The following is a 22,233-nucleotide window of genomic DNA, read 5'->3' as shown; positions in this document are numbered from 1 at the left end:
TTTTCTGTCATCTGAACCTACAGCAGCATCTCACTCCTGTTATCTAATAAACATGTGCTCCATTAAATAGTGAAAGCCCTGAATGTTGCTGGGAACCAATCAGCTGAGCGGAGTCACACCTCACACACCAGCTGACCGTCCTATCTAGACAGCAACTAGTGAATGAAAATCCCCTGACAAGATCAAGGTCACAGTTAATAACTCCCTTACTAGGAATGGAGAGATAGCTCAGTGGTTAAGAGCACTGTCTGCTAGTCCAGATGACCCAGCTTCAATTCCCAGCATCCCTATGGCAGCTCACAACTGTCAGTAACTCCAGATCCAGGGAAGTTGACACTCTCACAAGATGAATGTATAGGCAAAATACCAATGAACATAAAAATAAATAAATCATTTTTAAAGTAATGACTCCATACTAACACAATCCAGGTGGGAGAGCTCATTTCCTGTTTGTTTTTATAGTTCCTGTAAGGATCTGTTCTGTCTCTTTAAGAGACAAGCCACACCCACTCCCTCCCCCATCTGCTGATCTTCAGCTTCCAGCCAGGGTCTATCTCCCTCTCAAAGAGGCAGCTTCTGCCTCTCCCCACTTCTCCCCCTCCCCTATTCTGTCTTTCTCTTCTCTCTCTTTCTCTCTCTCTGCTCTCTTTCCCCCTTCTCCCTTCCCCCTCCATAGCCCTCTGAATAAATATCCAATCTCATTCTGCATGGTGTGCCTATCCGTGTCTCTGTCTCTTCCCTGCCACTGCATGTCTCCCTGCCCTGGACCAGCCACTGCTCAGGGACTGGCTACTCTCAGGGCCTGCTGCCTGCTGCCACATGGCCCGTTGCCATGGCTTGGGGATCTGCAGCGATTCTGCTGCTTGCCCCCAGCGAGGATTTTTAATTTTTCCATTACAGTTCCCTCTCTCTCCAGATACACTTTGTATGGATATTATATGTTTAGCCCTGGGTACACAATGGTAATCCCATAGAGACAGAACCTCCATGTTTATGGTATGGTTTTCTCAAGTCTACTTTGAGTAATCAGAGCACTGTCAAAAATCTAAGATCTTTTTCTTTTCTTTTTTTTTTTTTTTTTTTGAGACTAGGTTTCTTTGTAGCTTTGGCGCCTGTCCAGGAACTAGCACTTGTAGACCAGGCTGGCCTTGAACTCACAGAGATTCCCCCCCCCCCCCCCCCCCCCGCCTCTGCTGGGATTAAAGGTGTGTGCCACCACCACCCACCTGGCTCCAGTTACTTTTCTTATCTCTGTGACAAAATACCTAAGGAGAAGCAGATTCTGGAAGGGCAGGCTTATTTGGGTTCCCAGTTTGAGAGGAACCCATCAGAGTGGGGAAGATTTGATGAATGGGAAGTAATCCCTTCTCACCAGGACCAACCAAGTAGTTGTGTTTTGTGTGTGTATGGTATGTGTGGGTTTTTTGTGGGTGGTATATGTGTGTTGTGAGCACGCGTGCCACGGTGCACATGTGGAGGTCAGAGGCAGGCACTTTTCCCACTGAGACATCTCACCAGACCCTTTGTCTCTTTTCTTCAGCCTGGGTTCCAGCGATCGAGATGGGTCTTCTCTCCTCAGTAAGAGCTTTACAGAATCACACAGACACCAGAGCTGTGCCTCCTAGGTGACTCCAAAGCCAGTTGATCTGATAAAAAAGAGCAACCATTAAAAGGGCACTACAGAAAGCAGAATTAAGCATCATAAACATTCTGAAGCTGGTTTGGAGGAAATTTTCGGCAGTGCAGTTCCATCCTCAGAACTTGAAAACACGGCACAAATTAGCAGCATTAATATCTGATGAATGCTTTCGCTCTACGTTTCATGCTTCAGCTACAAATCCCAGGGCTAAAACTTTAAAGGGCCTTGGTATCAATTATATTACAGAAATATTTTGATGTCATTGTGGTTCATGCTGATGACTATTGTCTGTTTCCAAAAGGAGCCTATTTCAGAATTTCCTGGCATCGCAGCAGATCTTAGCCAGAGGGATTTCTCTAATGGATAGAAAAGTTTTAGTTTTTGCTCAGTGAGTATGACAGTCAAGATAATTCCCACCACATTCTTCTTATTGTGAAAATACAGCCCCACGCCTGAATGATGGCTCGAGGTAGAGATAGAGAGGGGATGCTGAACCCCATCTGCAGGCATCTTCTAGTGTCTGTCATGACAATCCCAGCTACTCACCATTTCAACTGACAAATGGAAATACAACCTTGAGATTTTTTGGGTTTTTTTTGAGACAGGGTTTCTCTGTGTAGCTTTGGAACTGTCGTGGAACTCAAGCTATAGGCCAGGCTGTCTCTGCCTCCCGAGTGTTGGAATTAAAGGCCTTTGCCACAACCACCTGATTTACCTTGAGAAAAATTTTAAGGATCTCTCATAAAAAAATATCCCTCAAATAAAGTTTAAACAAGCATATCTTACCACTGACTTATTTCCTCATGGAGAGCAGGTTGAATTATGAGCATGTTTTTTAAATGTCTAAAGCCACAACAGAATCAGCAAGATCAAGCCTTACACCTCTAATCACAACCCTCAGAAAGCAGAAGCAGTGCACCTCAAGTTCAGGCCAGCCTGGGATACAGAACTCTCAAAAGAACTGCTGCTTTAAAAAAAATCAGAGCCCGGCAGTGGTGGCGCACACCTTTAATCTCAGTATTTGGGGGCAGAGGTGGATCTCTGAGTTCAAGGCCAGCTTGGTCTACAAGAACTAGTTCCAGGGCAGGCTCCAACCAAAGCTACACAGAGAAACCCTGTCTTAAAAAAATCAGCACATTTACAGAACAAATCTAAGGGTTTTTTTGACAATAAACAAAAACAAAAAACAAACAAACAAAAAAACCAAAAAAACAAAAACTCCAACCTCCAGCTTGGAGCGTTCAAAAAGACTGTACTAAAACTGTGTAGAATTCACAAAGAGAAATGAAAATTAGTTTATAAATCCATATCCCTGTAAAATCTTGCAGATCTAAAATCACTAAAGAAGCTGGGTGGTGGTGGCACACACCTTTTATCTCAGCACTTGGGAGGCAGAGGTAGGCAGATCTCTGTGAGTTCAAGGATAGCCTGGTCTACAGAGTGAGTTCCAGGACAGCCAGGACTATTACACAGAGAAACCCTGTCTCGACAAAACAAAAATAAACACATACATACATACATACGTACATACATATATACATGCATACATACATACATATTCCTGGCTGTCTCCTGAGTGAAATACAGATCATGCATGTATGTGTGGCTGGTGGAGGTACTTTTCTTCCCAGTGAATTCATGTCAGATATTTATAGTCTTTGACACTTTTCCTGAGGAGACACAACACAAATGTCTATTCACCCCAGAGAGGGAACTGACAACAGATCAAAGGAACAATACCACAGAAGTCCAATTTAGTAACTGAGTTTATTGGGGTTAGTTACAGGAGTGTAGGTGAGGGGTGACTTAAAGGAACAGGAAGGACTCAAAGACAGCTTCATCTCTGAGCCCGTCCCAGTGTGAGTGACAGCTCATGAAAGCTGGAACCCTGACTCTGTACGACCTGCAGGCAGCTCCACAGGTTAGTAAATCTCTTCCAGGCAGATCAGTTGCTGTGAGCTTCCTGAATAGTCCTTTGCTGATCACACACTGTTGTGGAGGAAGGGGCCTTATCCATCTCATCAGGTTCAGGGACTTCTTGGCATTTTTTCGTTGTTTACTTTCAGAGTTTTAACAAGCCAACCATCAGAATGTCCTGAGTCTTTAGGATGTACTGAATCTTTTTTTTCAGGGTAGGGGGAGTATGAAACATGGTTTCTCTGTGTAGTCCTGGCTATTCTGGAACTAGCTCTTGTGGACCAGGCTGGCCTCAAACTCACAGAGATCGCCTGCCTCTGCCTCCTGAATGCTGAGATTAAAGCCATATACCACCATGCCTGGCATGCAAACATACTTTTTAGAAAACTCTTCTGAGGTTAGACAGAAGGCTCAGTGGTTAAGAGCACTGACTGCTCTTGCAGAAGGCTCTGGTTCAATTCCCAGCACCCATATGGTGGCTCACAACCATCTATATTCCAGTTCTAGAAGACTTGACACCCTATTCTGGCTTCTGTGGGCACGGCATGCACATGGTGCACCTACATACACTCAGGCACACACACACACACACACACACACACAATTCTTTAAAAATCCTTCATAAGAAAAAACACAAAAATATGCTGTACAGAGATGCAAATGTCCCTTCGTGACTTAAACTGTTTATTTTTTCATGCAGGAACTAACGGTGTCCTCCATCCCTAGCCAAAAGCTGTGTTTTGGTCAGTGTTTTACCCAAGTCTGGTGATATGTGCCCTTCATTGTAAACAGCCACCTTCTTGCTGCTCCCCTTCTTCCCCATAGCCACTGGATGATTTTTTTTAAAAAAAATTTTAAGTCAGTGCGCTTAATCTCTAAGCCATTTTTCTAGCACCCACTGGAAGATTGTTATTTCTCCAAGTTCAGCTGAGACCCACCACTCTGCCTGTTCACAAGCTTTTCTTCCTGCCTAAGGAGCTCTGCTTGCACTGTCTTGACTACTGTCAGTCTTTCACTGAGACTCACTGTGTGAAGCTTCCTGTTTGGCTCACTTCCTCCAATCCAGGAACACCAGCTTCCTTTGCACAACTTCCACAGTGTTGTGTCTCCTATTCTGTTACTTGGCATAATGTGTGGGCTCACCTCTCTCTCCTACCAGGTTCCCTGAGGGTCCTTGAGGGCAAGGACCACGTTTCATGATTATAGTTTCGTCACTCGGTGCAGTGCCTGACTAAATGCTCATAAATGGTGAATGAAATATGAATGCTCCCACTTTCTACATTTATTTCGCTTTTTTTGCTTGTTTATTTTTGTTTTGTGTAGTCCTGGCTGTCCTGGAACTTGCTCTTTAGCTGGTCTCAAACTCAGAGATCTGCCTGCTTCTGCCTCAGGAGTGCTAGGATTAAAGGTAGGGTACCACCGCTGACTGGCTATTCTTTAACTGTTTCAACATTTTTCTCATTCTCTTTGTATTAATGACCTCAAACTAGAGATAAATTGATGGCGAGGAAATCAGGAAACGACTTTGGCTTTAAAATCTGTACAACGGAGTTAGTGACACGGCTGTGTTTAAAACTGGCAAGGCTGGGGACAAGACGAAGTGCTAGAGCAGAGCACATGTCTAGCAAACATGAGGGCTTGGGTTTGAGCACTAGTACTTCAGAAACAGCCAACAAGATAGTCAGGTGTGGTGGAACATGCCTTAAATCTCAGCACTGGGGAGGTGGAGGCAGGAAGAGCCCAATGAGTCTGAAACCAGGCTAGCCTGGTCTACAGAGTGAGGTCTAGAACACACAGGGCTATGCAGTGAGACCCTGTCTCAAATAAATAACTAAATAAGATACGTGTCATAAAAAAATGAATGCCTTATTGATGGGGAGCTAGCTCATTTAATGGCCCAACGGCTAGGGAGGCTGAGGCTGAGGGATCACTTCAAGAGGTCAAAACTAGCCTGAGCAATGTAATTAGACCCCTTCATATAAGGTACATGCAAGCTTTACTCCTGCAGAGGAGAATGCTGGATAAACAAAACCGTGGTTTCCTTTGGGAATTACTTTGCAGTGCTTTATAAAGTGAGGTACAGACCTAAGATATGACCAGAAATATAACTCCTACATATTCATCCCAAAAGAAAACAAGTTCACAAAAACTTATGCAGTGTTATTAAATGAGATAAAAGAATATTTAACATTTCTATCAAGAGAAAAGTAAATTGTAGTGTATCTCACTTGATCTTACTCAAAAGACCAAGAGGTCACATTTCAGTCTAACCATATTGTGGAATACTACTTAGCAGCAGATCATGTTCAACTATTGACACACACAACATAACTGAATCTCAAAAACCACTATGCAAAATAAAAATTCAGGGGGTAAAAAAAGCACATAAAGCCGGGCGGTGGTGGCGCACGCCTTTAATCCCAGCACTTGGGAGGCAGAGGCAGGCGGATCTCTGTGAGTTCGAGACCAGCCTGGTCTACAAAGCTAGTTCCAGGACAGGCTCCAAAGCCACAGAGAAACCCTGTCTCGAAAAACAAAAAACAAAAAACAAACAAAAAAAAAAAAAAAAAAAAAGCACATAAATTGTATGGTACTGCTTATCTATACTGGACAATGTTTTTATAGAAATCAGGCTATTAAGAACAGGGGGTGGAGGGTGAGGGAGGGTATTGCACTTTTCTATCATACACCATGCCTTGGTCTCAATTCCCTAGCACTCTTGTTTGTTTAAAGAAAGAAACGGGGCTGGAGAGATGGCTCGGCAGTTATAAGCATTGACTGCTCTTCCAAAGGACCCAGGTTCAATTCCCAGCAACCACATGGCAGCTCATAAGTGTGTGTAAATCCAGTCCCTGGGTAATCTGACACCTTCACACCATTGCACATAAAATAAAATTAAAATTAAATTAGAAAAGAAAAAAAGAAATAAGAATATTTATGATTCTGGAGGGAGAGTGGATTGAGTAGAAGGGAAGTTCCAGGGATCTTGAGGGGGGCGACATTCTGTATCTTGTCTGCAGGGATTGATGATGAAACATAGTGTTGGTGCACGTAGGGTCTGCACATTAGCATAAGGATTTTTGGAACTCTCAACCACATACATGCATGTGCATATACACAAAGGAATGCTAACATGCACACACACACTGAATTCAACTATCTACAGTAGACAAAAAAGACAATGGGTAAAGTCTAAAACAATGGACCAGTGCAAGAACATGTTTAATTCTGGTATTCATTTTGGTATACTATTTTTATTTATTTTTTTGGTTTTTCGAGACAGGGTTTCTCTGTGTAGCTTTAGAGCCTGTCCTGGAACTAGCTCTTGTAGACCAGGCTGGCCTTGAACTCACAGAGATCCTCCTGCCTCTGCCTCCAAGGGCTGGGATTAAAGGCGTGCGCCACCACCTGTCTATTTTTATTTTTTTTTAACTCTTAGGCTAATACTAGTACATTTTGATTACACTCAACACAAATCAACTAAGGTAAGTAATATGTTAAAAAACAGAAAAATTGCTGGGTAGTGGTGGCACACACCTGTATTTCTGGCACATGGGAGGCAGAAGCACGCAGATCTCTGAATTCGAGGCCAGCCTAGTCTACAAAGCGTGTTCCAGGACAGCCAGGGCTGCTACACAGAGAAACCCTGTCTTGAAAAACTAAACAAACAAAAACAGAAGAATTGGGCCAGATGTGGTGATGCCCATCTTTAACCTTAGCACCCAGGAAGTAGAAGCAGTCAGATCTCTGTGAATTCCAGGCCAGTCATAACAACATAATGAGACTCTATCTCAAAATCCAACAAAAATTGCTTTGGGAATAAAACTTTGCTCCGAGTAAGATAAAAATTAATTAAAAGTAACTGAATATAATTTGGTCACAGATATTAAAATCTGTTAAAATATTTGAAGCCTCTTTTTAAAGTCCTGGCTAATTAGATCATTCACGTTTTTCTTTCTTTTTTTTTTCTTTTTTCTTTTTTTTTTTTTTTTTGGTTTTTCGAGACAGGGTTTCTCTGTGGTTTTGGAGCCTGTCCTGGAACTAGCTCTTGTAGACCAGGCTGGTCTCGAACTCACAGAGATCCGCCTGCCTCTGCCTCCCGAGTGCTGGGATTAAAGGCGTGCGCCACCACCGCCCGGCTCGCTCTTTCTTTCTTCCTTCCTTCCTTCCTTCCTTCCTTCCTTCCTTTCTTTCTTTCTTTCTTTCTTTCTTTCACCAGGAAAGCCTGAGAAAAATGTAGTACCAGGCATGCATTTAATTAGGCCTCTGGAATCTCATCCATTTAGCTGAAATGTTTCACAGGATAATTATCTTTCTGCCTTTTTAAAATACATTTTTATTGATATTTATTGAGCTCTACATTTCTCTCTGCTCCCCTCCCTGCCTCTGCCCTTCCCCTCTTCAGTCCTCCCCAAAGGTCCCCATGCTCCCAATTTACTCAGGAGATCTTGTCTTTTTCTACTTCCCATGTAGATTAGATCTATGTAAGTCTCTCTTAGTGTCCTCATTGTTGTCTAAGTTCTCTGAGATTGTGGTTTGTAGGCTGGCTTTCTTTGCTTTATGTTTAAAAACCATCTATGAGTGAGCACATGTGATAATTGTCTTTCTGTGTCTGGGTTACCTCACTCAAAATAATGTTTTCTAGCTCCACCCATTTGCCTGCAAAATTCAAGCTGTCGTTAGTTTTTTCTGCTGTGTAGTACTCCATTGTGTAAATGTACCACATTTTCCTTATCCATTCTTCGGTCGAGGGGCATTGGGGTTGTTTCCAGGTTCTGGCTATGACAAACAAAGCTGCTGTGAACATAGTTGAGCACATGTCCTTGTGGCACGGTCAGGTTTTCCATACAATCTGAGATTGTCACTACAGAATTGTCAATGTCACTACAGGATCTTCATGGTAGATGTGTTTATCTTCTAGCATGAATTAATGCGATTTCAAACAACCGGACCTACCATGCTGGACACATCATTCAATGGATTTTACCTAGTTTATTACTGGGGTTTATTAGTAGGATTTGATGGTTTTCAGAATTCATAAATATTCAAGGATGAGACTTGGAATCAAGCAGAAGCTGAGGGAGGCGAGACAGCTCAGTCAGGTCATCTCATTGTCAACTCTGTCTCAACGGTACTCAATTCAGAGTAAAGATCAGAGACATAGCCGGGCGGTGGTGGCGCACGCCTTTAATCCCAGCACTCGGGAGGCAGAGGCAGGCGGATCTCTGTGAGTTCGAGGCCAGCCTGGTCTACAAGAGCTAGTTCCAGGACAGGAACCAAAAGCTACAGAGAAACCCTGTCTCGAAAATCAAAAAAAAAAAAAAAAAAAAAAAAAAAAAAAGATCAGAGACATACACTCTAGCTTTCTGGTTGTCTTAGCACACTCAAGAGTCTGGCTTCTTGTTTTGCTGACAGTGGGGTTACCTTCCCACGAATGCATACTAGGGACAGGATTAATATCTCCAAAATTAAATGGGGGACCATTGCATAAGAGGAATGGACCCGAATACCGATTATAAAAACGATATCCATCTCTCAAAGTCCTCGTTTATTATTGGAATGTTTTCAACATCCAATGCGGCCATGACAGTAAGTTGACTGATCTAATGACTAGGAATGCTGCTTTCAGTATAACGACTGATTAAATATCCTCATCTACAATCAGGGAGGGGAGGAAAAGAGAGGGTAATGGGAATGAAAATGATCAAACTGTGTTATCTCACACACGCCTGTCTGAAAATGTCAAAATGAAACCTTGTACAATAAATGAACTCTAAACAAAACGTGAGTGTCTTCACACGCTCAAACTACAGGTATGAGAGGAAAGAAAGTCGAAACGAAGTTTTTGGTGAGACAGTGTCTCACTATATTGCTCTTGCCTCTGCCTTCCAAATACTGGGATTGTGAGCATGCGCACCATGCCCGGCTTGCCAAAGTTTTAACCCACCAATAGATGCGTTGTTTAATACATCAGGGGAAAAACTTGAAAAACACACAAACGGTTTTTGTTCACACGTAATTATTTGCCTACGCGACTTAACAGACCCTACAATCACTAAAACTCACTGCGCCGCAGAACGTAAATGACTTCTGGCCAAGAGTTAAAACGACAGATTCCTACGTCACATGACGCACCGGCTTGCGTCTGTACGCTCCGGAAGTAGCGTCCCGCTGAACGCCCGCGAGGACCCCATTCCGGGCTGTCTAACATAATGCCTGTGTGAGTTTGGTTTAGCCGGCTGCCTTTAGTCTCCGCAGGGGAGAGCGTCCTCACAGCGTCTCCAGGTTATCATGGTGACGCGGTTCTCTCGAAGAGCCTCGCAGGCCCGGCGTTTCTCTTCAGGCGGTGCCGCGGGCAGCCCGCGGTCCTTGTAAGAGCGCGCGGCCCCGCCCCCTTCCTTTCGGCCGCGGTAGCCATCTTTCAGGTTGGTGGGTGCGCGTGGCTCTCGCGGCTTTCGCTCCTCACAAGCTGCACGAGGGGCTCAGCCCGCGGAGGCTGCATGTTAGGGTCGTGGGGAGACTGTCTGGAGGCCATTGGCTTGGGTGATGGGTGGCGGGGGCTTTTATCCGGAGAAGCCGGGCCTGGCTCAGTCGTGGTATCCGGGCGTCCGCCTAACCCTAGACATGAGCATGTGGTGTCGGGTTAAGGCTTAAAAGTCGCAGTGGGTCTTAACGAGAGTTGGGTGTGTGCAAGCCTGGACTTCGCTCTGGCAAGGAAGGTTCCCGCCGAGTGAGCCCGGGCAATGATGTGAAGGAGACTCCCTCCTTGGGATGCGTGAAACAGTCCGCACTTTGCATGTTTGGCCCTAAGAGCGTAGGAAGGGACGGTAACCTTACGGCTGTTACACCGATGCTTCTAACACATCATGCTTTGGGGGTTCCCTTGTGGCTCGGAATAATGACCAGGAGTAGCAGGCAGTTAAGCTCTGAATAACTGGAGTTGGAGTTACTAAACCTATTGGCTTGTTGGAAAACAATATCTGGTTCTAAATATCTGTAGTAGGTAAGATGGTGCTAAACTAGCTGCCGATTGAGTACTCTCCTTGTGCCCAGAGCCGCTTGGGGCTCTTTACAGATGTTATTTAGTATGAATGTTTGTAAAAATGGGAAATCACTTACAGTTAGGAATGTCAACTTAAGTAGGTCTTTATAGCACGAGTCTTGCTATAAAGGAGCCTCTTTATCGAGGCTTGCCTTAGATTTATCAGGGATCTGATTCTGTACATCTAATTCATTAGCAAATGGAAGTGTAGAATTAAGAGATTTTTTTGACGGGAAATTAAGTTAATAAGGATTAACTTATTAACAAAGTGCAGGCTTGAATTCTGTAGTCTCCAACCACAAGATTATCCTGGAGTTGGTTGCAGTGTCCCTGGCCTTTTAGACTGTTCTACTTGTAGATGCGTTGTGGTATTCATTGGTGTGTACTGTATTCTAATAGGAAGGTGTTTTGGCTTGAATTTTAACATGCTAGTCCTGGTTTTAGTGGCAGAATTTTATTTAAAAAAAAACTTTCTATTTAATCCTTGAGGAATCATGAACACCCATTTACAATCCTAGCGCTTGGGAGGCCTAGACGGGGAGATACTGAGTTTGAGGGAGCCTGGTGTATGTGACAAGATTGGGCGGTGTATGGTGGTCCAGCTTTTTATATTGTTGATTGATGAATTTTAAGGGGATAGTTGAACATTAAATTTAAATTGTTTTTGACTGCTAACTTTTCTGGTTTCAGTAACTCGCCAAAATGACAAACACAAAGGGAAAGAGGAGGGGCACTCGCTATATGTTTTCTAGGCCCTTTAGGAAACATGGTAAGTGATATTTGTGTTTTTATTTACCTCTGGTTCACAGCATGCACCTGTATTCTGTCCTGAGCAAAAGGATGGATCTCACAGTCTGATAACTTCCGTGATGTGCAGGCTTAACCCTGGAAGGAAGTATTTAACTGGCAGTGCTTATAATGAGAAATTGTCCATTATACTTAATGGAACTGCCAAAGATTTGTGCTTTGTGTTTATAACTAGTACAGTTATGGAAGTGCTCCTTGTAGCTCTAGACATTAATCTTGATGCTTTTTTTTTGTAGGAGTTGTTCCTTTGGCCACGTACATGCGAATCTACAAGAAGGGCGATATTGTAGACATCAAGGTAAATTAGAGTGGAGGAAAAGTCAATATTAGAAGTGAGGGACTAGGCCAGGCGGTGGTGGCGCACGTCTTTAATCCCAGCATTAGAAAGGCAGGCGGATCTCTTGAGTTAAAGGCCAGTCTGGTGTACAAAGCGAGTTCCAGGACAGCTGGGGCTACACAGAGAAACCCTGTGGGTAGGGGGAAAAGTTAGGAACTAGCTGGGCAGTGGTCATACACGTCTTTAATCCCAGGACTAAGAAGGCAGAGGCAGATGAATCTCTGGCTCTTGAAAGTAAGTCCCAGGACAGCCAGTGCAGTTACACAGAAACTTTGTTTTGAAAAAAAAGTTAGAGCTGTTGGTTTAATGATTTGAATTTAATAATGCAAATGGGGAGGGGGTAAAAGATGAACTTTAAAATTAGTTGAGAATGCAGGCAGCCTTTGGTGGCACATGCCTTTAATCCCAGCACTCAAATGGGTTTGAGGTCAGCCAGAGCAACATAGAAACGTCTCAAAAAACAAAACAAAAAAGAGTGCTGAATCATGCTTTTATTCTCAAGAGGCAGAGGCAGGCAAATTTCTTGAGTTAAAACAGCTGGGGCTATACAGTTAGACCATATCTCAAAAAGATAATAATCAAAATTTGCTGTTATAGTTACTTTTTATGAAAATTCCAGTGAAGGCTACACTCTGAATAGTTGGGTATGTTCTGGCACTCTGGAACTTAATGATGATTGTCAATTTGATTGCTTGATGCAATGTGAAAACCGCATTTCACCGGCTCTGAGAGTTCTTGAGTTGCCATTTAAAGGGAGCTTTGCTTACTTAAAAGGATTTGAAAAGAGGAATTGCTGTAAAAAAAAATACTTTGTCTCTTGACTAGGGAATGGGCACTGTTCAAAAAGGAATGCCCCATAAATGTTACCATGGCAAAACCGGAAGAGTCTACAATGTCACCCAGCATGCTGTGGGCATCATTGTAAACAAGCAAGTTAAGTAAGTAGAATGCCGTTTGTGACTAAGTAGTCGGTTACACACCCCCTTTCACTTTGCCAATTGGACTTAATGTCTTCATTGGCCATTCAAGTGGGGCAAAGGAAATAACCTTTTAAAACTCAGGCAAACTTAAGTGTTTGTCTTGTAACCTGTCAGGGGATACATTGACATTCACTGAGAAGTCTGTAGTGGTTGGTGCTGGTGTGTCGGTAGTATTAAAAGTTCATCACAAGCTTCATTAGCCTGGTTTGGTTTCAGACCATGCTCATCAGGAAAGTGGCTTTAAAATGTGCTCTCGGCCTCTTCCTTTGGGTGAGAGCGATTGACAAGCGTGAGTGTGGTGCTAACTTACTGTTGGAACAGTGTACGTTTCTGTTGGGTTTTGAATGAAGTACTTAGAAACTTATTGGTCTTTTAAGGGGCAAGATTCTTGCCAAGAGAATTAATGTGCGGATTGAACACATCAAGCACTCAAAGAGCAGAGACAGCTTCCTGAAGCGGGTGAAGGAGAACGACCAGAAGAAAAAGGAAGCCAAAGAGAAGGGCACCTGGGTTCAGCTGAAGCGCCAGGTGAGAGTCCTACCAGGCAGTGTTTATTGCTATTAATATTGAGGAATCTTTAAAAACTTTGCTCCCTTTATTTTGTTAATAAGTGTAAGAATTGGTTCTAAAGAGCACTTTAAAATTTCCCATAATCCTTTTCTTTCTTTACCAGCCTGCTCCACCCAGAGAAGCACACTTCGTGAGGACTAACGGGAAGGAGCCTGAGCTGCTGGAGCCCATTCCCTACGAATTCATGGCCTGATGTACAAAAAGAAATAAAAGACCTGGACTATAAAGGTTTTTTCTTAAGTTGAAGTGTGGTATCTTCTCTCTGAAAGAAAATGCTGGTTCACTGTGTCTCTCCTATTCAGATTTTACTAATTTTTTCCTGCTAATTGATATAACTTAGTGTGCTGGAAATACATTCTTAATTAGAAAAATACCAAGATAGTTGTTGTAAATCACTGGGTGGGGTGGGGGACGACATAGAAAAACTAGTGAATCAGTCAGGTGTGCCGGTGCAGTGCTAATCCTTGCACTTGGAGGCTGAGGCAGGAGGGTCTTCAAGATCATCTTGAAGCAAAGAGATGACACTGTCCAAAGTGAGGGGCTGTCAGCGTTCTGTGTATGTAGATCAGGTATGGTTCCCTCATGGTGAAAATGGTGTCTTACAGCTATATCTTCCAAAGGGGCAAACAAAACTTAAGCCAGAAGGAGAGGGGTGGAAGTATAGCCTGGACAGTTTGCACTGGTTGGTGAGAAAAGCCCTGGTCCTTTTCCTAACCTTTCCCCAAAGCCTCGCTTCTTTACAGTGAGTACTGTGAGTCCAGCACAGATTTTTGAAGGGTCACATTTAAAGCCACGGCAGTCACCTTATGAACAGCGAAGTCATATGTCTTTGACCCCATTTTAAATATTTGAAGTGGCCCAGTCTCCCATCTTTGGAACAAAATCTTGCCCTTGCCAGGTCTGGTCAGTTTCATGTTCTTTGTTCTTGGGTCTATCCAGGTTCACCCTTCTGGTGCTCTTCATGTTGTATTTAGTGTCTTGGTCTTGAGCTTTTCTCTAAAGTCCATTTAGGTGATACTCCTAGTCCAGACTCTTAAGTGCCAGTCAGCTATGGACTTAGTTTTCTTTTGAGTGCAGAATAGCTTCCCAGCATCCAAATCTAAAATACTTCAAAATGTAGCTGCCAGCTGGCTGCTGTGTGACCTCATACCTTACTGGGTATGCGTGGGGCCAAATGTTAGGGTGCACGTGTAGTGCTAGTTGGATGAAGAAAGAAGGTATTAGATGAAATTTAAGGTCTTTGTGGCATCGGGAAGGTGCAGACTCTGATGGACAGAAGCCCAAACAGCCTTACAAAGGCATATTTATTGTTAGAAAATATTTCCTCATGTCAAGGTCCCTAAATATAATTTACATGTCACATGCCCCTCTGACTAGTCCTTATGTATCATTTGCAATACACAGTAATACAAGTCTCAGGTGTGCCTGAGGTGTCTTGTGACCTATGCTCTTTAAGTAAAAAGTTCTGTGGATCACAGAAAACAATCTCTTTTCCACAAAGATTCTTCAAGGTCAAAGCACTTATAAAAAAAATAGCTGTTCTGGGGGCTGGAGAGATGGCTCAGAGGTTAAGAGCATTGCCTGCTCTTCCAAAGGTCCTGAGTTCAATTCCCAGCAACCACATTGTGGCTCATGACCATCTGTAATGGGGTCTGGTGCCCTCTTCTGGCCTGCAGGCATACACACAGAATATTGTACACATAATAAATAAAATATTTAAAAAAAATAGCTGTTCTAATATCTACCTAGGATACAGTGACTGCTAAATTCCTGTAACAAGCAGGCAGCTATATAGTCAGAATTAGTACGTAATGATACTCTGATCCAAAACAAAACCCACAGTTCTCAGATGTTTCTCTCACAACCAGGGCTTTGATTTCCTGCAGCAGGAACACAAAAGATAAGGGTTTTGCCGGAGCTCCATAAGAGTTCTTGGCTGCTGTGTTTGCTATTAAGGTAAGGTAGGTGGGTGTACCAGCTAGATGGTGGCCATCCACCTGCTTGCAAGCAACATTGGTTGGCAGCTCTGGGCAAGGCAAGGAGGGTCTTGACCATCTGTTCTACCGCTTATATCAGAGGCCACCATCCTCTGAATAACTTACAGCCCTCTGCCTTTTTTATTGATAATAGTACCAAGGCCTTTTTTTTTTCCCCCTTTGAGACAGTATCTCTGTGTAGTTTTGGAGCCTGTCCTGGAACTTGCTCTTTAGACCAGTCTGGCCTTAAACTCAGAGATATTCACCTACCTCTGCTTCCCAAGTGCTGGGATTAAAGGCATGCACCACCCCAGCCTGGCTAGTACCAAGGTTTCTGACGATCTGTTAGGGTATACTATTTCATCCTCATGACAGCTTGTGATATGTAAGGACTGCTGTGTTTTATGCATAAGTTAACTGCAAGAATCTGGCAGAGCTGAGCTTTGACACCAGTATGCACCCAAATTTCTTCAACACAGCTTGACTCCAGTAGCCAATGTGTATGAGTGGCCTTTAAAAAAATATAGTGCACGCCTTTAATCTCAGCACTAGGGAGGCAGAGGCAGGTGGATCTTTTGAGTTTGAGGCCAGTCTGGTCTACAGAGTGAATTCCATGACAGCAAGGACTATTAACACAGAGAAATCCTGTCTCAAAGAACAAAACAAAAAAAGATAGGGGACCTTTGGGTTTTTGAGAGGGTTTTTCTGTGTAGCGCTGACAGTTTTAGAAATCACTTTGTAGGCCAAGCTGGCCTTGAATTTACAGAGATCTACCTCCTGAGCATTGGGATTTAATCCTTTAAGGTGTGTACCACCGCTGCCTGGCCAAACTGGTCTTATTTTCTGCCATTCTTTTTTTTTTTTTTTTTTTTTTTTTAAAATATTTATTTATTATGTATACAATATTCTGTCTGTATGCCTGAAGGCCAGAAGAGGGCGCCAGACCTCTTTACAGATGGTTGTGAGCCACCATGTGGTTGCTGGGAACTGAACTCAGGACCTTTGGAAGAGCAGGCAATGCTCTTAACCTCTGAGCCATCTCTCCAGCCCTCTGCCATTCTTTAGAAGACTTTCTGAAGTCTGGTTACCATTTTGCTTGTGAATACTTGGCATTGTTTGATCCTCCTGTGATGTGGAAAAAACTGGGAGATCTAAGACAGTGCTTTGTTCTTTCCCAGAAAGTCTTGTAGTCTTCACTATCTGTTGCCTTTTCAATAACATGGCACTGGGGCCAGAATGAATGATTCCTGAAGGTCCTTGTGCCCTAACAGTCTATGATTTATGGTTTACTGTGACCCGAAGAGAAACCTCCATTCAGAAGGGGTAATGAAGTTGAGAATGAGGAAAGGAACAACCACCAGTAGAAGTGATTACAGTGGTTCTTAACCTTCCTAATGCTGTAGCCCAACCATAAAATTATTTCTTTACTATTGGTATGAGTCACAAATATCTGATGTGCAACCCCCCGTTGCAGCCCAAAGGTTGAGAACCATTGGATTAGGGGCACTGTTATTTTAAGGACACCTATTCAGAAAATTCTTTCCATTTGGTGTACAGCACAACAATTTCCTAAAACACAAATGGCCAAGCTGTGAATATACATAATCTTTTTTTCTTTTTCGAGACAGGGTTTCTCCATAGCTTTTTGGTTTCTGTCCTGGAACTAGCTCTTGTAGACCAGGCTGGCCTCGAACTCACAGAGATCCTCCTGCCTCTGCCTCCCGAGTGCTGGGATTAAAGGCAAAGCCGTGTGCCACCACCACCCGGCAATATGCATACTCTTTAAAGATAGGCTTCTTCACAGTTCTGGGTAAAAGAATGTGATTTGCTGATGCTTGAGTTATTTTGGCAAGTGATTAACAAAGGGGACTGGAGAGATGGCTTTATGGTTAAGAGTACTGGCTGCTCTGGCAGAGGAACAGGTTTAGTTCTCAGCACCCACTCACATGGTGACACAGGACCATCTGTAGGTCTAGTCCCAGGGGATCCAATACCCTATTCTGGCCACTGAGTGTTCAGCGCAAAAGTGGTGCACATCTATAACATGGAGAAAAAAAATACAAGTTAGAGATGGCTTGGTGGTTCAGAGCATGTGCTGTTCTGCCAGAGGCACCTGCATAGGCAGCTTGCAACTGCCTCTAACTCCAGCGTCAAGGGGATATGACCTGAACACATACATAAATTAAAAAAGAATGTATCTTTAAAAACTGAAAAAAAGCTGGGCTTTCCTGGCTGATGCCTTTAATACAATATACAGTACCATCACAGGAGGGCTAGATCAGGCAGATCTCTGTGAATTCGAAGACCACCCTGGTCTACAGAACTAGTTCCAGAACAGCCAGGGCCACACAGAGAAACCCTGTGCTGAGAAAACAAAAATAGCTTTCTCTAAGGGCTTTTACCAGCATCAGTTATTAAGACTTTGCAAATTTGGCAGGAGAAAATGTAAATGAGTTTGGATTTTGTTTACTTTCATCTTTGCAATTTGTGGGGGGTGGGGCTGACTTTCTGACCATTATTGAAGTGCCTTAATCAGATGAATTTTGGTTTTATGGTTTTGAATATCATTTATATCCAGACAGTGACCCTGACCTACAAAGTCCTCCACCCGAGCTGTGGCTTTCTGACATTTTCCTTGTGTGACTTCTAGCCCAGAGCTTGGATTTGGTTACTTTTCCCTTCCTTGCTGTGCCTTTGATATGCCAGGCACACCCTTCTTCAAAGCTTTTGTGCTTGGTGTTTCCTTTGCTGGAAAGCTTGTCCTACATAGATGCCTGTGGTCTGTCCCCTTTCCATATTCAACCTCTGCCCAGATTTTGTCAAGACTGTCTCTTAATGGCCTATAAAAATAGCGATCTCCTTTATCATTTTTTGTTCCTTTATAGTATTTATGACCCAATATATCTTTTTTTTTTGGGGAGTCTGAGTTTTTAATCAACTTATCATTTGCAGCTTCCTATGAAGGTCAGGAATACTTAACTGCAGTCAACAGAGGGCAAAGAAGACCCAGCCACACAACCCTGCAGAAAGCTGTGACAACCTGGAAGGTATAGAAGACAAGCCAAAGGGCACTAGGAACGGAAAGGAGGACACAAAGGACGGTTGGTGGCAGGACTCTTGTTCCTGGCCACCCCACCCCCATAGTTTATTGAGGATGCAGTGAGACAGCAGTGGATTGGACAGTAATGGAGTGGACTGCAGCTTTCTGCCCTCGCATGGTCACTGATTCTTTTGGTCCTGGCATCTTGTCCCTTTCTACTTGCCACTTCCTTGACTTCAGACAAGCAGCAGCCTTTTCCTGTGCCTTCCCGGTCCCTTTTGTAGCTAAATCTGGTTGCTCACTACAAATCTGGCTTCCACCTCCACCATTCTGATGCAACTATCCACAGAGGCTGCCAAAATCCTGCTAGTTAGCACATTTGGAGACTTTTTTCAAATTATTTTTTTTATCTCCTTAATACTTGGCAGACCAACCGGTTTTCTTTTCCAGGGGCTCCTTGCAGCCCCACCACGGGTTGCTTTCTTTGGTTCTCTAGCTATATCGTACCAGTCACCTATGAACCTGCTGAAAATGCAGACCATCACAGGGCACAGCACACGCCTTTAGTCCCAGGTCTCGGGAGGCAGAGACAGGTGGATCTCTGAGATTGAGGCCTGCCTGGTCTACAGAGTGAATTCCAGGACATCTAGGGTTACACAGTTGAGACCCTGTCTCAAAAATAAAAATCCTACCAAAAACAAAACCAAAACAATAATGCTTGAGATTGAATTGTGGCCTACACACACACACACACACAGGAAATAATATTTGAAAAATTTTTTGTTTGCTTTTTATTTTATTTTATTTTTTTCGAGACAGGGTTTCTCTGTGGCTTGGAGCCTGTCCTGGAACTAGCTCTGTAGACCAGGCTGGTCTCGAACTCACAGAGATCCGCCTGCCTCTGCCTCCCGAGTGCTGGGATTAAAGGCGTGCGCCACCACTGCCCGGCTATTTTTTTTTTTTTGATTTTCGAGACAGGGTGGTTTCTCTAGTTTTTGGTGCCTGTCCTGGAACTAGCTCTTGTAGACCAGGCTGGCCTCGAACTCACAGAGATCCGCCTGCCTCTGCCTCCCGAGTGCTGGGATTAAAGGCATGCACCACCACCGCCCGGCTGAAAATTTTTTTGTATATATAAGTATTTTATAGTTGATGAATTAAGTTGATTCTTTCACTACAGCGTGTCTGAAAACATGCAGGAGTGTCTGATACTCAGTTCTGGTACCACAGAGTAACTGTTCTCTTGTGGTTTGTACCAGCACCCATCACCGGGCCTTGCAAGGACTGGGTCTTAAGTTATTCTGATGGATAAGTTGAGATAATGGAGGGAGTTGGTAGAGTGCAGAAGCCTGATTCCTGTCCTGGGGAGAAGCTCACAGGTACAGTCTCCGAAGCACCCTTAAGCTCAGTAGTCAGGGACTTTAGACACAATGCAAAGCATTGGTTGACTGTACGTATGAATGGTAGGTGGAAATGGTCATGAACTAGAGTGGGCCCCTGGGCAAATCTCACTGAAGAGCTTGAATTCACGGCTAGGAAAGAGTTAATAACTTGCCCAGCCGGTATTATTTGCTATTTGCAGATTCTGCCCTTCACACTCATTCTAGCCATCCACAGATTTGTGTAGTGTTTATGCCCACGCATTCCTATTATCTTTATAAAAACCATTCAGCCTGTCTGTGTCACATTGGCTTAAAGCTTTTACCATAGCTTTACATAACTCTGGACACAAGAATGAAACAAAATAGAACCCAGGCAGCATCGATTCAGGAGAGCCTATTTATAATTCCCCAGTGTGGTGGCTTATTGTCTTCGCTGAAGGTTCAGCTTGTTTTGTGTATCTATAAATGTGAAGAGCTTTCCCAAGGAGAATAGAGACGCATTTCAAGCTCTTCCAAGCAAGGTGCACTGTAAATGCAACCTGGAGCGTAATCACCACCGGACAGACCAGGCTGTAGAATTCCTTATTGAGTGTTTAAGGCAGGGGGTTGCCACCCCCTTGAGGGTTGAAAGGCCCCTTCACAAGGGTCGCATGTCAGATATCCTGCATACAGACATTTACATTACATTTACAATTCATTACAGTAGTAAAATTAATAGTTTTATGGTTGATCACCTCAACATGAGGTAGCACTGGAAGGCTGAGAACGCTGCCTTAAACTGAGGGACAGGGAATGCAGTAAATGGAGTGAAGTGATAGCCTCAAGTTTAGAACAAGGCTTCCTCTGCTTTGTTTTGTTGTTTTCTCTTGGACATTCCGCTAAGGGAGTTTGTGACAGATTAAATTATCCCCTGCTCAACCCCCATTCTCTGTTTCATTTTTCATGTTAATAGTGTCTCTATCCAGGAGGAATCACGATCTATCCAGGAGGAATCACGATCACCCACGCCAGTCATGGCCGGCATGGCCGTCCCAACCTCCTTTGCCAGCTGTTTGGATCGTCGCTCTCCTTCGTTTTAACTTTCCTGCTCTTGCTATTAAGATAAGATTTTTCTTTTAGGCGGTGTCTCATGTAACCCAGGATGGCCTCTAACTTACTATTAGTCAAGGATAGCCTTGAATTTATGATCCTCTTGCCTTTATTTCCTGAGTGCTATTTGCTGAGCTAAGGGTAGAACCCAAGCCCCAGGGTGTACTAGGCAAAGGCTCTGCCACTGAGCTATGTCCCCACCCCCAAGAATCGTTTAATTTCATAGTTAAAGAGGGAAAGCAAGGCAGGCCTCCCCTCCCTCTCTATTTCTGGACTTGATGCTCCAGAAATCATCTTGTGTCCATCAGGGAGAGGCCAAGAGACTCCAAGAAACAACAGTCCAGCCTCCACAGAGCTTCACAGCCCTGGAAAGCAGCAGTGCTTCAGTGGCTCCTTAAACGGGTCTTGTATTCTTGGTGCCCAGGTTTTTCCTTCAGTTAGGGAGAAAAGCCCCACTTCATGTCTCTGTGATTAAACTGAAAGGGAAAGATGACTACCTTGTGACAAAATTAAAGTCAGTACCACTTAGCTGTGGCAGTTCATCCCAGGCATTTCTTGGAGCATCTTTTTCCAAGAGCATCATAACAATAGATGTAAACAGGACTTTCGACTGTTCCATTTCATACAGTGGAGTCAACATCCAGTCACTCAGAAGGTCAGCCAAATGGTGTGTGCGTGTACATGCCTGTGTTTCTTTGGGGGGGGGTTGCCCCTTTAAATATCCCCACTTGCTGGGGAAAAGGGTAGGTAGGAATCCTCCCTGTGGAAACAGCAAACAAATATTCCAACTGTAATGACAGTTGAAACTGAGACTTCCAAGGGATCCTGAGAGGCTAAGATGGAGGTAGCAATGCTGGCAGGGATCCCACTGTGTCTTCAAGAGGGGGGGCAAGTAAACAGAGATGCATCTATTCTAGCTGAAGGAACCTCCTGTATTCTTTAGTTGAGAAAGAAGAGGAGTAGGGCAGGCAGGGAGACACCCAGGATGTGAGCAGAAGAAACCAGTAATGTGAAGGGCGTGGTCAAGAGGGGTCGGTCACAGGACCTGATTCGGGCGACTTGCTGAATGGAAGCACATCCGCTAGCATTTTCAACAGCAAAACTAGACCCCATTCTGTCCCTTGCTACATGCTGGCCCTTCCCACTATGGCTTGCTACTCTGTCCTTAAAGGGGTGATGCATGATAACCCCGTCTTTTGAACGTATGCTGGCCTCGTGCTTTGCTTTGGTTGACAGAATGCATCAGAGGGGATGGGGTCTGCTGTAGAGCCGTCCAGCCTCCAAGGGCCCTGTCTACTTCCACTCACTGTCTTGGAGCTCTGCTCAACCACTCCAAGGACAAGCCTTGCCAACCGCCTGGATGAGCCAGCAGTTAGCTGCCAGACCGGAGTGGGTCTGGTGGAGCAAGCCAGCCTCTCATTTCCCTAGGGTTCCTAAGTTCTCTGCTACCGCCTCAG

General features: G+C 44.0%; 1 protein-coding gene and 2 non-coding genes across 6 annotated transcripts; all 3 read left to right on the top strand.

Moving 5' to 3' along the window:
• Positions 1-9,960: 9,960 nt before the first annotated feature.
• On the top strand, positions 9,961-13,538 carry Rpl21 (ribosomal protein L21). 4 transcript variants are annotated; one of them, XM_075972257.1, is made up of 6 exons: positions 9,961-9,981; positions 11,289-11,367; positions 11,642-11,703; positions 12,568-12,680; positions 13,100-13,250; positions 13,396-13,538. In XM_075972257.1, exons 2-6 carry the CDS (start codon positions 11,301-11,303, stop codon positions 13,483-13,485), a joined length of 483 nt encoding a protein of 160 aa, XP_075828372.1. In that variant the 5' UTR covers positions 9,961-9,981; positions 11,289-11,300; the 3' UTR covers positions 13,486-13,538. The 4 variants fall into 4 exon arrangements, with proteins under 4 accessions (XP_075828372.1, XP_075828363.1, XP_075828382.1 ...); XM_075972248.1 differs by having other exon boundaries at positions 9,962-9,985; XM_075972267.1 differs by having other exon boundaries at positions 9,970-9,989.
• On the top strand, positions 12,406-12,476 carry LOC142842820 (small nucleolar RNA SNORD102). Its single transcript, XR_012909481.1, has one exon. It is a non-coding gene; the product is annotated as a small nucleolar RNA SNORD102 (small nucleolar RNA).
• Positions 12,719-12,847, top strand: LOC142842837 (small nucleolar RNA SNORA27). The gene has a single exon (XR_012909498.1). It is a non-coding gene; the product is annotated as a small nucleolar RNA SNORA27 (small nucleolar RNA).
• Positions 13,539-22,233: the final 8,695 nt, after the last annotated feature.

Source organism: Microtus pennsylvanicus, chromosome 1 (assembly GCF_037038515.1).
Source record: "Microtus pennsylvanicus isolate mMicPen1 chromosome 1, mMicPen1.hap1, whole genome shotgun sequence".
Taxonomy (NCBI): Eukaryota; Metazoa; Chordata; class Mammalia; order Rodentia; family Cricetidae; genus Microtus; species Microtus pennsylvanicus.
This window is presented reverse-complemented; position numbering and strand designations above follow the sequence as displayed.

Bases quoted from the DNA above. Each gene is read 5' to 3' on its own strand.
- Rpl21 (XM_075972257.1), top strand. From the start codon at position 11,301: ATGACAAACACAAAGGGAAAGAGGAGGGGCACTCGCTATATGTTTTCT. The intron at 11,368-11,641 runs GTAAGTGATATT...TTTTTTTTGTAG, and splicing joins TAGGCCCTTTAGGAAACATG to GAGTTGTTCCTTTGGCCACG. The intron at 11,704-12,567 runs GTAAATTAGAGT...TCTCTTGACTAG, and splicing joins GCGATATTGTAGACATCAAG to GGAATGGGCACTGTTCAAAA.